The sequence below is a fragment of the Thalia democratica genome, chromosome 6, assembly GCF_965202585.1.
Source record: "Thalia democratica chromosome 6, ktThaDemo2.hap1.1, whole genome shotgun sequence".
Lineage (NCBI taxonomy): Eukaryota > Metazoa > Chordata > Thaliacea > Salpida > Salpidae > Thalia > Thalia democratica.
Window position 1 is genome coordinate 46,123,931 of NC_139170.1, and position 17,828 is coordinate 46,141,758.

A 17,828-nucleotide genomic window follows, 5' to 3' on the forward strand; every position below is an offset into this window, starting at 1 on the left:
TTCTGGTATAAGTTTTTGTTAAAAGTTATCAGAACAATTAATATTTTAATGTACTTATAAACGTTTTGGTTTTATTTAAACTACTTTTTTTTTGAAAAAAGTTAAAAAAACTATATCGAATAATACTACACGTAAATACAAGAAATATATTTGATATAGCTAGTATTGCAGTGCTAAGTCAAAAATAAAGGCAATGTTTATGGCAAAAAAGAGGAAAAAAAACTTTTGAAAAATTAAGAGTTAGTACTAAGTTTGAATACTAAAATAAAGTTTACAAAAAAAATACATGTCTTAGTTTTTTTTTAGGAAAAAGCGAAATAAGAACTTTAAAACTATAAAAAAGGGAACTAAAAAAAAGCTTTCAAGTTAAAAAAAATTTATAGCAAGCAAAAATGCTATAGCTTTGTTTAAAATTCTTATAGAACCAGGTTTTATATAACAGTTGAAACTATTTTAAATGCATTAAACACTAATTTACATTTATAGTACATGCTTGGTATTGTTGGTAAAATTAAAAGTCAAAGTTAAAAACTTTTAAAAAGCATCAAGAAATATCTACAAAATCATTCTTTTAGACATTCAATAAATTAATTAAAAATAATTTGTATTTTTCGTCAGAAAGTCCTGTAAAAATTTCAGGAAGCCTGGTTTTCCGGGTTGAACATTTCAAAGGTCGTTTTGGTGAGAAAATACCTCTGATGCATAATGCTTAGTTTGCACAGTTGGAGCCATTCCTCCGACATCTGATGCGCGAAATCCCTGAGACACGATTTCAGGATTCGGTGGTTGAACCTAGTTTATTAATATTTAGTATTTTTTTTAATTGATAAACTAAATTATTAATATCTATTTAATCCCTGAGACCCGATTTAAGATTCGAGTTTGAACCTTAAAAAATTAAATTAATAAAAATAAAATATCTTAAAAATTTAAAATTTAAAACGTTTGACTATTAATAAAACACAACTAATTTAAAAATTAAATGACTTTGATTTTTAAATTGATTGATTATTAACAAATACAACTGTACAAACTCCCAAAAATATCTTACTCATTATAATAATCTAATACTTTATTTGATCGGTTGAAGAAGTGTTTAAATATTATAAACGAAAACAAAATGACTAGAGTACAGTACATTTCAAACGCTAGATAATTAACAAGTACAACCAAATATTAATTAACAAATAATAAAGGCAACAAGCTTTAAATTGATACATTTATTAAACAACACAATTGTAGAAACCCGTCCACACAATATGTTATTCATTGAAAGTACTTTGATTTAAAATTTTAATTATAATAGTTTAATTATATATAATAGTTTATAACTATAATAAATAGTTTAAGTTTTAACTGTTAATCTTTTCAGCCCATCATAAAACTCTAAACTAAGTGTGTTGTACGACTTGATGACCGTGGTGTCCTTTTGTATTTTGTCCTTGGACCAAGTTTTTTACCGTACTCGTGACCAATAAACTTTTTTTTGAATTTATTAATATTAATTTAATACTTCAATTAACCTCTTGAAGAAATACTGCAGCCACTGATCAATTTCCTTGGTGATTTCTTTTAATTTTTCTTCGTCGCTCTTGTCACATTGATTGAACCTGTGATAAAATATTAATTGACTTTATAAAAATGAAAAAAAAATGTTCAAAAACTTTAGTTAAAAAATAACTTAGTAAAAAATTAAACCTTTTTAAAGCCTAGTGAATTAAAAAAACCATAAAAGCGTCTTTAAACCTACAATTTATACAATTGGTTTTTCTAGTTTCTCTAGTACGACATGGGTTTGAAAGTTAGATAAAATTTAATCACAATATTGAGCTAAATAAAATAACAATATAAAAACGATGGATGCAGTAAAACACTAGATTAAAGCAACTCATAAACTTGCAAGTTTAAGGAGTGATTGAACAGTAAGTAACAATGTAGTAAAGTTACAATTTTATTGAAAACCTGATTTTAATTTAAACTTTAAAACTAATATTTCAAACAAAGATGCTGTTATTTTTGCTGTTTGTAATATAATTAAACATTCGAACTTATAAACTAAAGTAACAGTTTATCATATATTTAAATACACGAAAAATATGAACTTACAAACTGAAGTAACAGTTTATCATGTATTTGAATATGACGTCATTAGTAGATCCTTTTCTCTCAAGAACTGCCGCTTGTTTGAAACACTCCAATGCGTTGTCATCCTCACCCTGAGTAATCGAAAAGTTACAATAGAAAAATTTTAAAGTTCAGCAGAAACGAAATTTGTAAGATTGTAAGGTACAACTAATGAAATAAGATTGTTTGAAGCTAATCAAGGTAATTAAAGCTTTTACAAATCTTTTTAATGTTTTGTAAGTAGAGCTAATAATATCTGGGTTGATGCTCGGAGGAGGTAATCTATAGGTTATACGCTAAAACTATTCTACAGAAATCTAAATCAAGATTATCTAAATTCCAGAGGAGTGTTAAAAAACTAAAAAGAGTTTTCCTAAAAACATACGTCAACAAAAAAGCTTTGAAAGTAGCTATTGTTAAAAATTAAAATACAAATTTGTGCTACTTTATTAAGTACTACAGCTGATTTTACAAGTAATTTATTATGAATAACTTAACAAACTCTTATCTTCATGCATTTTCCCCTGAGTATCTGCAACTCGGGTAAGCTCTTCCCCATTGGACAATCCAGAGCTTCTGAGAAGTAGACCAGCGCGCAATTGATCGAGTCTTCATCAACAACTATGTCTTCGGAGATCGCGTCAGCTCCAATGTAATAACTTGTCTGTTTATAAATCGTTTTCTAACAGGTTTGTTCTAATATGTTTTTATATATTTTACAAATGTGTATATGTTGTCTATAGAACGACAAAAAAATCCCTCAAAATATTTGGTCCTGGGACCTGGTGCACAAAAAAGCGTTTCGGTTTTCGAGTCGCACACCACTTAGACACCTTTTAACATCTTTTCAAAACAAGTTATTTTTTAAGTCTTAAATATCATAAAACTAGTAAAACTGTTTATCTTTTAACTTTCTGTTACAGAAATACACTTTAAGGTTTTAGATTAGAAAACTGTGCGATTTAACAAAATCTAAATGAGTTTTAAGTTTGTACAAATGAATTTTCGCACGTAATTTAAAAAATTGATGTCTTTAAAAATATAACAAATTAACATTCTGCAACAATAGTAAACAAACAATAAATATAGAATCTAACAATATAAAAAAACTACTTACTTAGCCGATTTGAATTTAAAGAAACAACAAAATTGATATTAACTTAAACTTCAATATTTACCTGCCCAATATCAACGTAAGCTTGCAGAGAAGGCGATATCAAAATAACTTTTTCCAAATCTTCCCTCGCTTTCAGGAGTAGTTCTCTGTCGGGCATGGTTGGGTATTCAGTTACTTTGTTTTTGGCGAAGTCCTGCAAAAAGTCTTAAAATTATTTGATCAGTTAATACTTTTTAGTTATTTGCATGTCTTCAATTATTTGATTGTTCAGTTAATGGATTCAGGTAAGACTATGTATATACAGCAACAATTCTGTCACTTTTTTTTTCAAGTTCCTGTAAAAATTAAGTAACTCTTTGTGGTATCCTTATAGCTTAAAACTACTATATACAACATTTTCAGCCTATTTTCTGCAGCCCGAAAACTTTGAGTTAGGTTATTTAAAGGTATAAAGTAAATAATAGTCTATAACCATTTTAATTCGTTAGTTTAATATCAGCTAAAGGTTAAAAAACTAAGAAGTTTATAATCTTATAGTCTTATAGTAAATAACAGTTTAGTTATCATGGGGAAAAGAGTAATAAAAACGTTGTTTTATAATATTTGTAACGTTTATAACCACAAAATGTTAAATTTAACGATTTGTGGTTATATTGAAACTTCGAGATAAACTATTAGTTATAATTTTTTCACATATAAAAATACCTCGATTATGTACGGATAGACTTTCTTTTTCACTTTTATCACTGCATTATTGGTGTAAAAATGTTTATAGTACTTATTTCTTGTGGTTATTAGTTACTAGGAAGCAAACAGAACTTTTTTAGCAGGTTAGACGATTGAAAAAATTGTTTTTTTCACCTAACTTTTATTTCAATCAAAAAAAGCTAAAGTTCTTTAACTTTACTTCTAGAGGCTCAAGCATTCTGAAGTATACAGTATTTATTATACAACAAAAAATGTCTCTTATGCTACTAAGTAATATCTGTTTAGTTTTTTAAAACTTGACCACTTGAGAAAAACTAGTTGTTATACCTTCATATACATGTTGGTATAGATGTTTGCTCTCGTTTGGTAAGAAACAACGTTTTTTTCATTGACGGCAACTCTGCTGTTTTCTAAAACTTCTATCGACATGTTGGCTGTTGCTAGAGCTAGCTCGTGTTTGTTGTTGGAATGAAATATCTAAAAATAATCATGTGTCTTTAAAAATAATACTAATAAAAAATCATAACTTAAGAAAAATAAAAAATAGTAAAAACTCTTTATCTTAAATTAAAACTATAAATTATGCGTACTTATGAAAAAAGCAACCTAGTTTTTGTAGTATAAAATTTCTTTAAAGCTAAAAACAACAAATCTTAAAAACAATCAACGAAAATATGATTTAAAATCAAAACTTAGGCATGTTTTTTTGAAAAGTATTATGGTAAATTAACTCAGCTTAAGAAAAAAAATATTCATCAAAGAGATAGTAGAAAAATTGCGACTGCTTCCTGGTAACTATTAAAACAAGCATTTAAAAATACTGCTTTTTTGTTTTTCGAAGAATTTAATTCAAAATAAAAGTTAATTTTTGGCGAAAAGTACTTAAAATAAGATACATTAGAAAAAACAAGTTTTACTCGACTCAATTACAGTATGAAAGTGGAAACAAAGTTTTTATATTTCATTTAAAACTCGAGTTTTTTTGTAGATTTAAGCAATAATTCGACATAATTTATTTGAAATCTTTTGTTTTAATAAACTTAAAAATCTAAATATATTTCAAAAACTAGTTTGCTTACTTTCGATAACTGGTTTAAAACTTGAGGCTTCTTCTCAGCAATTTCAATCGCCTTACTGAAACAAGTCATAGAGTGCATTGCAGTATACCCGCAGTCGTGGATCGATATTGGAGTGTTATTGAAATCACTTTGTCTTTCAAGTAATACACCTAATAATTATTTGTTTACGCTTTTGTATAGCATGTTAGTGTTTAGAGTAATTTTATATGAATTTTACAACTAAAGTAAGTACAAAAATCAAAGTCTAAAAAGATATATATAAATGATAAAAATTTACTTTGACAGTTTAAAATTTGGTAAAGCTACAAAAGAATAAACAGTACCTTAAAAGTTCAGTTAAAAGTTTATTTTGTTTACGGGTAGAAAGTTTTAAACTTTTGACAAAAAAGGTAGATTATCTTTTAAGCCTTGATTTAAATTTTCTCACTAAAACTTTCTCTATGTTAATCATCAACCTAGCAAAGCGTGTGCTGTTGACTTTATGAGGGGAACTTCGCTTTTACAGAGTTCTTTTGAGATGTTAATTGCTCTGTTGTACAAAGTTAATCTCTTGGAAGGAGAACGTCTTGTCAGGTGGACATTTTTGATCAGGAGGTTGTCGATTCTCACAAGTATGACCAACATGAAGTACAGCCAATTCTTTTTTTGGTTTTTCGACAGCGAACTTAAAAACAGAATGTTTATGCTTTTTGAGAATATTTTAACTTTACTTATTCAGACTTCATTCAAATATTTTAAAACTTTAAAAAAATAAAGACGATTTAATAAAGTAATGTATAAAAACAGTTCCTTTAAAAAATGAGTAAAAAAAAATTTTTTAAACCTCGCAATTTAAAATAAACATATTTGTTTACTCTTTTTAATCTATTGAAATTAAAAAAAAAAACTTGTAATTAAAAATTAACAACTAAAAACTAATTTCAATAAACCTTAAACTGATACTAACACGGTCAAAGGCAGTAACATAAAAAATAATATTTTTTAACATTTTTAAACTTCGTAGTTTGATTATTTATTTAAACTAATTTTCCTAAAGTATTTCAAAATATTTTGAAAATCTAATGCAAAAATTATATAGTTTGTAAAAAAAATGGCTAAAAAGTGTTTTTTTTTAATTTCGAACTGATATTAATAGCACGGTCGAAAGTCAGAAAAAAATAAAACTAAACAAACAAATATAAAACTATAAACGAATTTAATTTATAGTAAAACCTGGAACTAATGCTAATCACGTACATTCACTTTTGATAATACGAAAAATATATAAAAGTAAAAAATAATGCATATAACAAAGTAAATATTGTTTGAATTAAAAGAAAACCTGGAACTTATGTTAATAGCTCTATCGAACACGGTGATCGACTCCTCCAACCTCTCAACTCTGACGTCGTCTTCAGTCATAGTGACGTCATAAGCGTAACAAAGAGCTTGCTCGGCCAACGAGCACGCCACCCTGTGGTTGACGAGCTTCGTCGACACTTTCAGGTTTTCCGACCTTCCTAGCAGGGCTTTCACCTTTGAAATAAAATAAAAAATTAAATTATTAGTAAAACTGATATAGTTATGATTTTTTATCGAACCTCAATCGAGTTTAATTGAGCTTTTGAAGCTTATGAAAATAAAAACTTGTGTTAAACAGAAATAAATGAAAAGTTTTATAAAAAATAGGTCAAAGTGTTTCAACACTTATAAAACTTTGTTACAATTAGGTATATGATGGTGAGTGCAAAACTTGATGTTACAAGTGTACAATTTAGTGTACAAACCAGATGTTTTACATCAAGTTTTTTCAGCAGTTTTCATTAAAAATACCGCTATAACAACTAAAATATTTGCATCTAATCTTAACAATCTTAATACTTCAGCTGCTCAGTGTTTTGAAAAAAAATTAATAGAAAATGAGAAAAATTTACAGAAATAGCCACAATTCATACTTTCAACGAAGCTAAATTAACTCGTGTTTTGTATATAGTTATATTTTCAATTAAATCGTGTACATATATTTTTAGCAGCGCATGTTTTATACACGTGTTTAAAATATAAAAATCCCCTTAGAAATAACTTACAATTGTAGAAAGTTCGCTAATTTACAATTTTATGACTATCTGTGTGTATTTGTTATAAGATTTTGCACATCAGAATAAATTTAACTCAACATAGTGTATTTTAATAACAATAACCATATAAAAAAACTAATAGCTGTGGTTAACTCGCATACTAATGTTTTTTTACTGCTGGTACTTACAAATTTCAAAAAAATTTTAAACAGATTGCAAAAAAAAATCTTTTACAAAACTAACACTTATAATCGTTTTTTTTTTTCTTTACAATATTTTAAAAGTTGGTGCATACAAATTTGTAATCAATTTCTTAAGTTAAAAAAATCTCCTTGTTAAAGACTGAAAATAGCTGTCATTTCATCAGACTTCTTTTGCAAATTTATTATTTTGTAGCAGTCAGTGAAGTTTTAAATAAACTTCAAAATTTCGCTTAACCAAAACTAACAATAGCAGTCATCTCATCTGACTTTTGCTTCAAACTCATCTTGTTGTAGGAGTGTGCGAGATTTTGGAGGGAATTCACGTTATCCTCTTCAATTTCAATCACAGATTCAAAATGCTCCACGGATAGTTCGTAATTACCGATCCGAAACGCGAGTAACTATGTAAATAAAGTAGTTGTTATCAATTTTGTATAAAGTAGAAAAAATATTTCAGTAAATAAGCTATACAAATCTCATACTGTTTTAGTAGACAACTTCTCATACTTATGTTTAAGCCTATTTAAAAATGTTAATGATATAATACCGAAAAATTAGTTTCTTAACTGATGAAAGTTGAAGTAGTTTGTTGCGTGAGAAACGCTTTGTATTTTATTCTTCTACTATATGCCTTTTTTATGTGTAAATTACAGTTTAAGCCACAACATAAAGAAGATATTAGTGTAAGAAATTAAAATATTTTTTGCAAACAATAGCTAACTTAAAAAACTGAATGAAGCAAACATTTTGTTTTAACTTTTTTTTTTTTGCTGATGATTATTTTTTCATTATCTTTAAAAATTTTGCATTTATCAAATTATTTACTAAAATTTAATTAGCATTTTGAAAGTTTTAAAAAACCATTTGTGTGTGTAAGCTATTGAAAAAGATTGATTTAATGTCGTAAGTTACTATAAATAGACATTTTGATCGCTTAAAAGTTATCTAATAAGGCTACTATTGTTAGTATTTTACATAAAAAGCCACAGAACTTTAAATTTAAACTTTGAAAAAAAGTGAGCTTTAAACCTTAACTCTGGTTAAGTTTTTTTGTTTTTATAAACACTCAAAGTTTCCAAGTGACCCTTATTGTGTTCAATGGTTTAAAGAACGAGTGTTGCTCTAATAATATTATGTGATATAAAGTTTTTAACCTTCAAATTTGTATGACTATATGATAAGTTTTTAAATAATGAATATGTTTGTATAAGCATGTGTTTAGAAGCATCCAGGCGTTATTTCTTTTTGCGTCTTAAAATAACCTCGGTTTAACCTAATTCCAAGATGATATAAAAATAAATGAAAACACCAAACAAAAAAGTTTTTGAATAGAAAAATTATCAAAAACGGTCTTTCAAACTAAGTGGAAAAATAATTTAATAACCTCAAATTAAGAAATTTACGTACCAAAAAATAAATACAACCTAAGAAATTATAAATGACAAAACATTGATCTATTATTTTTTATAACAACTGTAACCATACTTTTAATTTAAATTAAAAAGCTTATTAAACCATAATAATTCTTACAATAAGTTTTTTACTAAATTTTTCTAATACAGACGTTTAAAAAGCATAGCACCTATTTTGACTAAAAAAAAGATAAAGTTTAGTGGTAAAAAAGAAAAAGAAAATACATACCCCTTAAGTTTTCAATGGCTGACTTGATTATCAATAACAATTTTTTTTGATAGAAACAATCAAAACCACAGCAGGTAATCAAAGTTAAAAAAAAAGTTAAAAGCTTATTACTAAAAAACAAAAAGAAACAAACCCCTTTTAAGTTTTCGATGGCTGTCCGGCTTATAAGTGAGAAAACATCGTTATTAAGTGATTCATACCTGAAGTGTAGATCCCTTTGGTTGGACTTGTACGATTCATTTTCGTTTCTACAGTGTTTAAAAAAGTTTTATAAGCAGTGAATAAAAAAACAAATCAAAAACTAAACTAGTTTGATAAAAAAAAAATTTTATTGTTCATTTTAACAAGGTACATTACTTAGTGTTTTAAAACTACTTTTTTGTTTACATTACTAACTTTGTTATCTAAAATAAAAAAAAAAAAACGCAGCTAAATTAAATAATTAGACTTAAAACAAAAATACTAAAAAGCAATGATGAAATAACTTAAATCACTTACATTATTAAATTTATAACAACAAAGGTTTTTTTGTTTGGCATAAAGTAATCAAAACAACTTATTTAAACTTGACATCCCAAATCTTATCTAACCACAAACTAAAAAACAATACAAACTAACATAATTTTCAATACAGGTAATTAGTAAAAAGTTTAAAACTATTAAGTGTATAAAAATAAAAAATAGTTTATATTAAATAATAAACACGCTTTTTTATGTAAAAACAGTAGCTTCAGTTCTAACTCAACAAAACTGCAAACAAAATCTACCCGGAACTGTTTCCATAAACGTCGTTGTCAAAGTTTTCGTTGATGTTAATCGGCAGGTTCAAATGTCCAGGGCTGTAGTCATCGTAATTAATAAACCCCTCGTTTGTCATGGTCTCATTTTAATAGATGCTGCAAAAAAAGTGTTGACCATTCGTTTACGACAAAGTGTTTTAGCTGCATAAAGCATAAAAGAATTTTCGGTATGCGATTAGTGAAGCGTGAAATTGAGAAAATAAAATGCTTGGAGCAACACTTTGTATTGAAATAATGCCGTAATGTTTTTCGGAGACTCACATTAAAATATGATTGTTCGACGAACCAAAAATATTGCTACTACAAGTTTTCTATATTGAAATTTTTTTAACTCAAGTTAATTTATTTAAGTAACACTGTTTTTGTTTTTAAAAGGTGTTTTTACATTAAAAGTTATACAATTTAGACATTAAAATATAAAAAAATTTCTACCACAAGTTCATTAAAGTATCTTTTGAAACTTTTTTTTTGTTGAAAAAGTTTAAGTTACGGTGAAATAACTTTGTTTTTGTGTGTTTATTGTGTTCTTTAATATCACTTATACTCAAGTGACATTGAATATCTTGTAAATTACAACATAATAAACGATACGATATTATTTAAAATTAACAATTTATTTAGTACAATAAAAATATTACGGCTGCTAGTTTAACAGGTTATGATAACATTTTTTATTTTTAACTGTTAGATATTTTGTAAACTGTAATGAAAAAATAATAAAAATTATTTGCTATATAGTTACAAGTATATACTTTTATAACTATTTGTTTAAAGTCTCAGACAAACCAAACTTAAAAACTGATAAACATATTAAGCTAAATATATTTTATCATGTAAGGTTATCATGATAGTAATGTAACATATGAGTTTTTTGTTTTAGTAAACTTGTAGTATGTATGTTTTACATTTGCTTAAACAGTTTTCTTAGAACTGCTATTTTTTTTTTCTACTAACTTTTTAAGAGTTTTAAACAATATTTATTTTAATAAATAAGTGTGACCTTTGTTTATATAAGCTTAACCTTTTTTTTAGTAGATTTTTCAAGTAATTGAACGTAAAATGACTTCTTAAAGGTGTCATTGATTGTAAAAAGACATTAAAGTATTTGTAAAATGGTTTTACGAAGTTTAAAAATAAAGAATACATCGATTTTAGATCAAGTATATAAGTTAAATAACAATAAAGTTTTTTTTTAATTTGTTCACTGTAAAGGCACAAAACAAATTCGTTTTCAACATGAACATAGTTAAAACTATGATTAACGACTTAAAACATTAAAATTTTGAAAAAAAAAATTGTTAAAAAGAAAAATCACTTAACATAAAATTTAAAAATCGCTTATACTTTAAAGCACAAATCAAGTAACAATAAGCTTAATAATAAAGCTTGAATAAAAGTTCATGTCTCAAAATAAGATAAATTGTTTACATTAATTATGATAAGCCTTTTGAGTTTTATTGATGAAAATTACGTACTTACAAAACTATGTAAGTGTAGTTTAAAGTCAAAGTGTTAAATAAATGTTCTTTTTTTGAACTAACAGTGTTATAATTATTTTGACAATAATAAGAACTTATCATATTTATTAAACATTTTGAAAGATATTAAACAGACGATTTTATAAAATAAAAGCTTATTAAGTTTTACTCTATCCTATTGAAAAAAAATTGAATGCTAAAAAATACTAATAACATTTAACTAAGAAAAAAACCACGTAACTGTCTACGACAAAACTAAATTTTTGGCACTAAAACTTAAATACGTGTTTGATTAAAAGTTCAAAAGCAAAAACGCGATGTTTTGAATGTTTTTATCGCTACAGTTTCCGGAATTTTTTATTTTTTTGATTATCAAACCAAGTTCAAAATTAACCTTTTAAATCATTAGAAGTATGATGACGTATATAATAGAAAAGAGCTATAAATATGGATTGAGCAACTTTACAACCGTTTATAAAAGCCAGTTTAGCATTTACTTATAAAACAATACTTGTTTTCTACTACTTCGAACGTTTTAGTAAAAGAGTACTTTTGTTTATAAAAGTGTTTTACTCGCTAAAAATTATTAATCGAAAATAGTTCAAGTTTTATTTAGTACTTTGAAGTATTCAATATTTAAATAAGCAAAACAGTTTTAACAGAAGTTTGTAGAACAAAAAATGAACAATAGTTAGACAGAAATGCATAAAAAATGAGAAATATGTATAGTTTTTTCAAACTATTAGTGAATACTAACTTAATTTATGTTAGTTTAAGCTTCAACCTTCAAAGTGACTTTTACCACTCATTTCTATCTCTAAGCAAAAACTTAGCTGAAAAAACAACTTTTCTCCAAAAAGAAGTTTTTTTTGGGCAAACTTTGAAAGTAACAAAGAAAGCAAGCTTAAAAAAAAGGTATAATTGAAAAAATTTTCGAATACATTACTAAAAAATTAACAGCTAACTTAAAAAAGTAAAAGACAAAAATTAACATTATTCTTAAAAATTTATATACATACAATTTTTGAAAGCCAATGATGCATAATTTTTAAAAGAGTAATTTCAAACTGTGTAAACTAAAAGAAATGTTTGTAAAAAATGTGTAAACTTACTACAAAAAGCCGTGAAACTTTCATTAATATATAACTAGTCTTGAAATAATTAATTCTAAATTGTTTAACATTTTTTTTAAGTTATCATTCTAGCGCATTATACTCTCAAGCTATTATACATTTACTACACTCTGTTTCTACAGTGAGTTCTTTATTGGAGCACCGAAAGCAGAACTTATTACTTCAGCAAATTCTACTTCACAATCAAACAACACATCCGGGAACTTATTTCAGTGCACTTTACCTGAGAATGACCTGAATTTTACCTGTAAATATGTTTCATCTGATTTGAAAGACAAAAATAACATTCAGATAGGTCAAAACAAACTGATATCCAACAGAAGAGAACAAATAGTTGGTTTTGATTATGGTAATGTTGCTAAACTTATTAAAACAGTTTATAAAATATTATATAATACAAATATTAGTCCTAGAAAAATTTTAAGCTTTCAATTTGAAGAAAGAAAAAGATATAAGACAGAATTTAGCTTCAAACTTTTATCTAACTTATACAGATTTGTTCACCAACACAGCTAGTAAGATGCACATCAAATAACATCGTAACAACGCCCGGTGTTTGTTACCAATCTACTAAAGATGAAAAACAATTCAAATGGAAAAACTTGCCGGGAACAGCTGAAGGTAAGTTTTATATTTTTGTACTAAATATTTTTTAAACTATAAGATTTCTAAGTTTTTCTTCATACTTTCACGGACGATTTTTTTACAATGTACAAAGTTCAAACTTTATAGAATTAAATAACTAATATAAGTTATTATATCCAATTAATAGTTTAGATTTAGTTGTCGAGGATCGGAGTTTAAAGTCTGTTTGAAAACATTGCTGTGTGTTTTGGCTGGAAAAAAGATCATCTTTGCAGCTTTTTGCGGCCGGATTTATTGCACAAATACTTTTGCTGATTGCCGTATCTTTAAAACCTTTTATTTTGTATAATAACCGATTTACTACAAAATAGTTATAAAATTAGAACTCCTATTTTTGCTTTTTTTTTTTTTGAGTTTATTTTCAGTCTTGTTTTCTCGTAAAAAGTTTTTTAATAACAATAGAAACATACTGAAACCCCAATAAATTCTCTATGAAAGCTGGGTATATTTTATTTTTGTACGTGCCCTGTGTTCCCCACCCCTTTTGTTATACAGTGTTGAATAACTGGCATTCAGGAACTTATAAAAACTAGGTTAATCCTTCTCAACTAAGCTTATTACAAATTTGAATTACAGAGTGCAAGCATGTTTCTTATGACGTCATATTCCTCATCGACGGTTCCGGCTCGGTGGGCGCGAACAATTTCGAAATTGTGAAGAACTGGACGAAGGAGGTGACGGAGAAAATATTCAACATTCGAGACGAAAACACTCAGCTGGGGATAATTCAGTTCTCGCATTACGATCCCATCAGGTAAAATTATGAGTTACAATGTCAATGTTGAAACTAAGTGGGATCATTGAAAAACAACAATGCCTAGTTGGTTCTTCAGAAGCTTAGACACTATTATAAACGTAACTATGTCATTAGCTTGAAGTAAACTTTTGCTTTATTTTTTTTATAGTGTGTTACAAGTACCTTTACTAAAGAGGTTTTGAAACTAATATTATATAAAATTTTTGTTGCAGTTAGATTATACTTACCAGTTATGTTTGATAAACAGAGAGCTGAAAGATCAACTGTACATAAAATCTGAAATAGAACTTGGAACTTTGAGCGACCCTCAATCATGGAACGTAAGTAAAATTCATGTTATGTTGTTAAAACTACATAATTCTTCACAACATACTCACTACAGAATTCAGTGGAAAGCTTACAGTTGATGGGTTACACAACCTATACCGCACATGCACTCAATTACACTATGATTCAGTTGAAAGAATCGAAGTTTTACGGCAGAAAAAATCACAACATGATCATTATTTTACTTACTGACGGAAAGTATGTTTTTTAGGAGTATTAGTTTTTTAAAAGTTTTTTTATCAAAACACGTTCTTTAACACAGTAAAATTTCTGAAAAGTTACAGCTTTTCTTCTTTAAACACGTTGCAAAGTAAAAATTTTTATCTGAAAAGTTTTTTATAGTCTTAATCTGAAACGCGATGTTTTAAAACAATAAGTATGAGTTTGTTTACAAGTCTAAATATGTACTAATTTCAAGTTATGAATTCTTATATCATTATAGAACAAGTATTTTTTTTTAGTTCTGTTGATCAAGACCAAGTTATATCTAATAAAAAATAAATAATCTAAGTAAATACGCTCTATAGATTAAAAAAACTGACAAAATTTGAATTATTGTTTGAAAAAGTTTAAAGAAGTCTTTATTTGTAGTATAATATGTCTATATCGTTAATAGCTTACTTTTTTTTTTTTTTTTGTATGTAGAAATTTTAATCTTTAGTAAACTTACTTACACTACTATTATGTATCACATACTACTTTTTTGTTTATAATTATTGATTATCTTATTAATTTTACTACAATAACACACCTTTAGTTTTTTTATTCTTTGTTTTATAAGAAGGAACAAAAATATTTACTAGATCAAGCGATTCAAAGCAGCTCAATAAAACTGCGGAGTTTATCAAATCGAAAGGAGTGATGACTTTTGCTGTTGGTGTCGGAAAAGCGAATATCACAGAGCTAAGAGTTCGTTTCGTGTTGCTCAGTTGCTTGAAAACTATAATCTATCATGTTTAACATAATGTTTTGTTTTTAACTTGTTTATTTTGACAAAGTATTGCAGAACTCAGATTTTTTTTGTTTGATTTCTTAGATCTAAAGCTCAAAAACTAATTTTATCTCTTTAAAATTTATCAATTTTAACTTTTATCTAATTTTATTTTATAATAAATTAATGTAAAAGTAAAACACAGGTTGTTTTTTTTTGTATAATTATAAAAACTTCTACTACTAAGTAAGTATCACTCTCCAAAAACTTTAAGAACTTAATGCGTCTTACCCAGTTTTAAAGCCTCGAAGTTTACGAAATACTTATTTATTTTACAAGAAATTTTGTCCAAACATAAACAAAAACACTTTCAGACAATAGCAAACGGAGAGAACACAGACGAAAGAGTTTTTAAAGTTTCAAACTTTGACGGTCTCACTGCCATAATATCAAACTTGCAACGCGAAATTAACTCTGTGTTTTTAGAAGGTTTCTTGGAAATGTTTCATTGTTTTTTATATATTGTTTGTTTAGTTACTTTTAATTAAAGTTTCAGAGTAATGGTTACATAAATATTGATTGTTTATTTAGACTTAAGCTTTTGATAGCTTTTAGAGCTATCCGTATCAATTTGTATACCTTTTTTTTTTGGTTTGTTGTAAATATTAAATTATTTCAATACATTTTATTGTTGTAAATTGCTTATTTAGTTTGTATTAATAAAAAGGTCAGAGTAACGGTAAGAGAAAAGACTCAAACATGCTTTACGGTCAAATTGGTTTTTCATCTGTTTTTACAAGAAGCAATAAGAAAGTAAGTCAGCTTGGTGTTTTTTGAACTTTACTGTTTATCTCTTTATATTTTTTGTTGAGTAAAATAATGACCACAAGTATATTAATCAAAACATAACAAATTTTAAAAAGTTTTTTATACGTTTTGTTTTGTTTTTAGTCTATTTTACTCATTGTTTTAAAGAATTTTTTTTAAGTTTTTGTTTTGTATGAGTGAGTTAGATGTGTTGTTCGATTGAAGATAATTTATTTCGTGAAGTAATGAAAAATGAAGTCAAGTAAAAGTATACGAACGAAACTTATAGGTTTGTTTTATAGCTAAATTCATCTTTTACAACTTAACACAAGCTTAAAATGTTTTACTTATAAACAGCATTGTTACTAACTTATAGCATACATCTTTTTTTAACACTATTTGTATCACTTTTTTTTAATTTGAAAGTTACACAGCTTTGATTAGAAAAGTTCAGATAAAAATGCAGCCCAGGTCCTTGCTCACCTGAAGCTTGTGGGATGATGACCAAGTTGTGTGGATAAAACCTGTTTTTTTATAAACTAAAGTTAAGTACTACCTCATACCATATGAAAATCTTGCTACTCGATCTGAAGAATTTTGACTTTTTTGGATTGTTTTCGGTTTTATGCACTTTGCTGAACAATAATCTCAATGTTGATTTTACGTAATATATTGATCTGAATAATTTACCTTTCGAGATGTTGTATAAATATTTTTTTTAGATATTTTGTTACTGTTTAATACACAAAACAAATTTGACTTACATATTTCAATTAATAAGAAGTTTAATAAAATTCAAAAGCTTTCTTGTTGCTGTAAAGTAGAGTTTAAACAGTTGATAAGTTAATTATTTATATTGTTTTCAACTTTTAGTTTGAGACAAATACTAATGGCGAAGTAAAACTTTAATTTCAGATATTCAATTAGTTTCTTAAATATAGATGAAACTAGACATTTTTTGTGTCTTAAACCTAACAGAACTTGTGCCCTTAAAAATAAAAAACACATTATAAAACTAGATTTCAAGCTAGTAAATATTCTTTATATATTTTTATCAGCTAATTTTACTCTTATAAATGCTGGTTTGTAAAAAAATAGATTTTATAATAAATAAAGGTCTACAAAATATTTAAAATATCGTTTATAATTTTATTTAACAACAAAGTTATGTTAGCACTACATTTGAAACTGAGTTAATGAAAAATGTTAAAACAAAATCAAAACTACTTTTATGAAATTGAAAGTTATCAGCAGTGTTTTTAGAAATAGTTTATTAAGTATTTATAGCTGTATTAAAGTTTTAAAAACTTTAAATGCTTTCAAAAGGTTAGTTTTTTGAAATGTTTTTACAACAAAATTATTTATGTTTTATATCTACTTTATTTTGTAACATGTTTTTTAAAGCTTAGTACATACTTATGTTCTTTGTATAAAACTATATTAAAGTACTAGTTATTAAGGTTTCAGTAGATTTTTTACCAAGTCTTATTACATTTTATAACCTTTTCAATCATTTCAAAACCATTTAAAGTTTTAAAACCTAAAATAATAATCAACCAGTTCACAATGAAAGTTCATTATTGTCTAACAGCATGTTGAGAAGAATTTTTAAATTTCCTTTCAATTGACTCCTTTTAGTTTAAATTTATTAATAAACTAGTTTATATGCGAACTTAAACATTTTTATGCTATCATAACTTTAGTACTAATTATTTAAAGATTATATAACCTAACTAATCATGTGTTTATTGTTTTAAGTGTAAACTATCATCTTGTAATCTCAGGGTGTCCACAGATCGAGCTGAGGAAAATTTCCTGATTTTTTTCTGAAATTTTCTAAAATACGTAATAAAACACTTTAAAGCTTTCAATCTAATTTTTATGTTATTGAAACCACAGTTCTTTTTGCTAAACTCAATCATCTAACTTTCATCAAACATTTTTAGACAAAAAATTAGATACTTACAAATTTTACTAACTTAAGTAATTGATCAAAATATTACAAAAAAAAAACTTAACCA

General features: G+C 26.1%; 2 protein-coding genes across 2 annotated transcripts; one reads left to right on the plus strand and one right to left on the minus strand.

The window, feature by feature from the left end:
- Positions 1 to 208: 208 nt before the first annotated feature.
- LOC145838425 (tetratricopeptide repeat protein 22-like) lies at positions 209 to 9,838 on the minus strand. Its single transcript, XM_082946014.1, has 12 exons — positions 9,697 to 9,838; positions 9,063 to 9,177; positions 7,534 to 7,689; positions 6,350 to 6,543; positions 5,484 to 5,692; positions 5,029 to 5,177; positions 4,277 to 4,426; positions 3,303 to 3,434; positions 2,627 to 2,788; positions 2,107 to 2,216; positions 1,524 to 1,610; positions 209 to 792 (listed from the first exon to the last, which is right to left on the minus strand). The coding sequence occupies exons 1-12, from the start codon at positions 9,804 to 9,806 to the stop codon at positions 636 to 638; spliced, it is 1,731 nt and encodes a 576-aa protein (XP_082802140.1). The 5' UTR covers positions 9,807 to 9,838; the 3' UTR covers positions 209 to 635.
- Positions 9,839 to 11,895: 2,057 nt separating this feature from the next.
- On the plus strand, positions 11,896 to 15,837 carry LOC145839154 (integrin alpha-X-like). The gene is made up of 9 exons (XM_082946763.1): positions 11,896 to 12,122; positions 12,463 to 12,673; positions 12,835 to 12,961; positions 13,562 to 13,739; positions 13,990 to 14,062; positions 14,125 to 14,267; positions 14,873 to 14,978; positions 15,375 to 15,489; positions 15,728 to 15,837. The coding sequence occupies exons 1-9, from the start codon at positions 11,920 to 11,922 to the stop codon at positions 15,835 to 15,837; spliced, it is 1,266 nt and encodes a 421-aa protein (XP_082802889.1). The 5' UTR covers positions 11,896 to 11,919.
- The last annotated feature ends 1,991 nt before the right edge of the window (positions 15,838 to 17,828 follow it).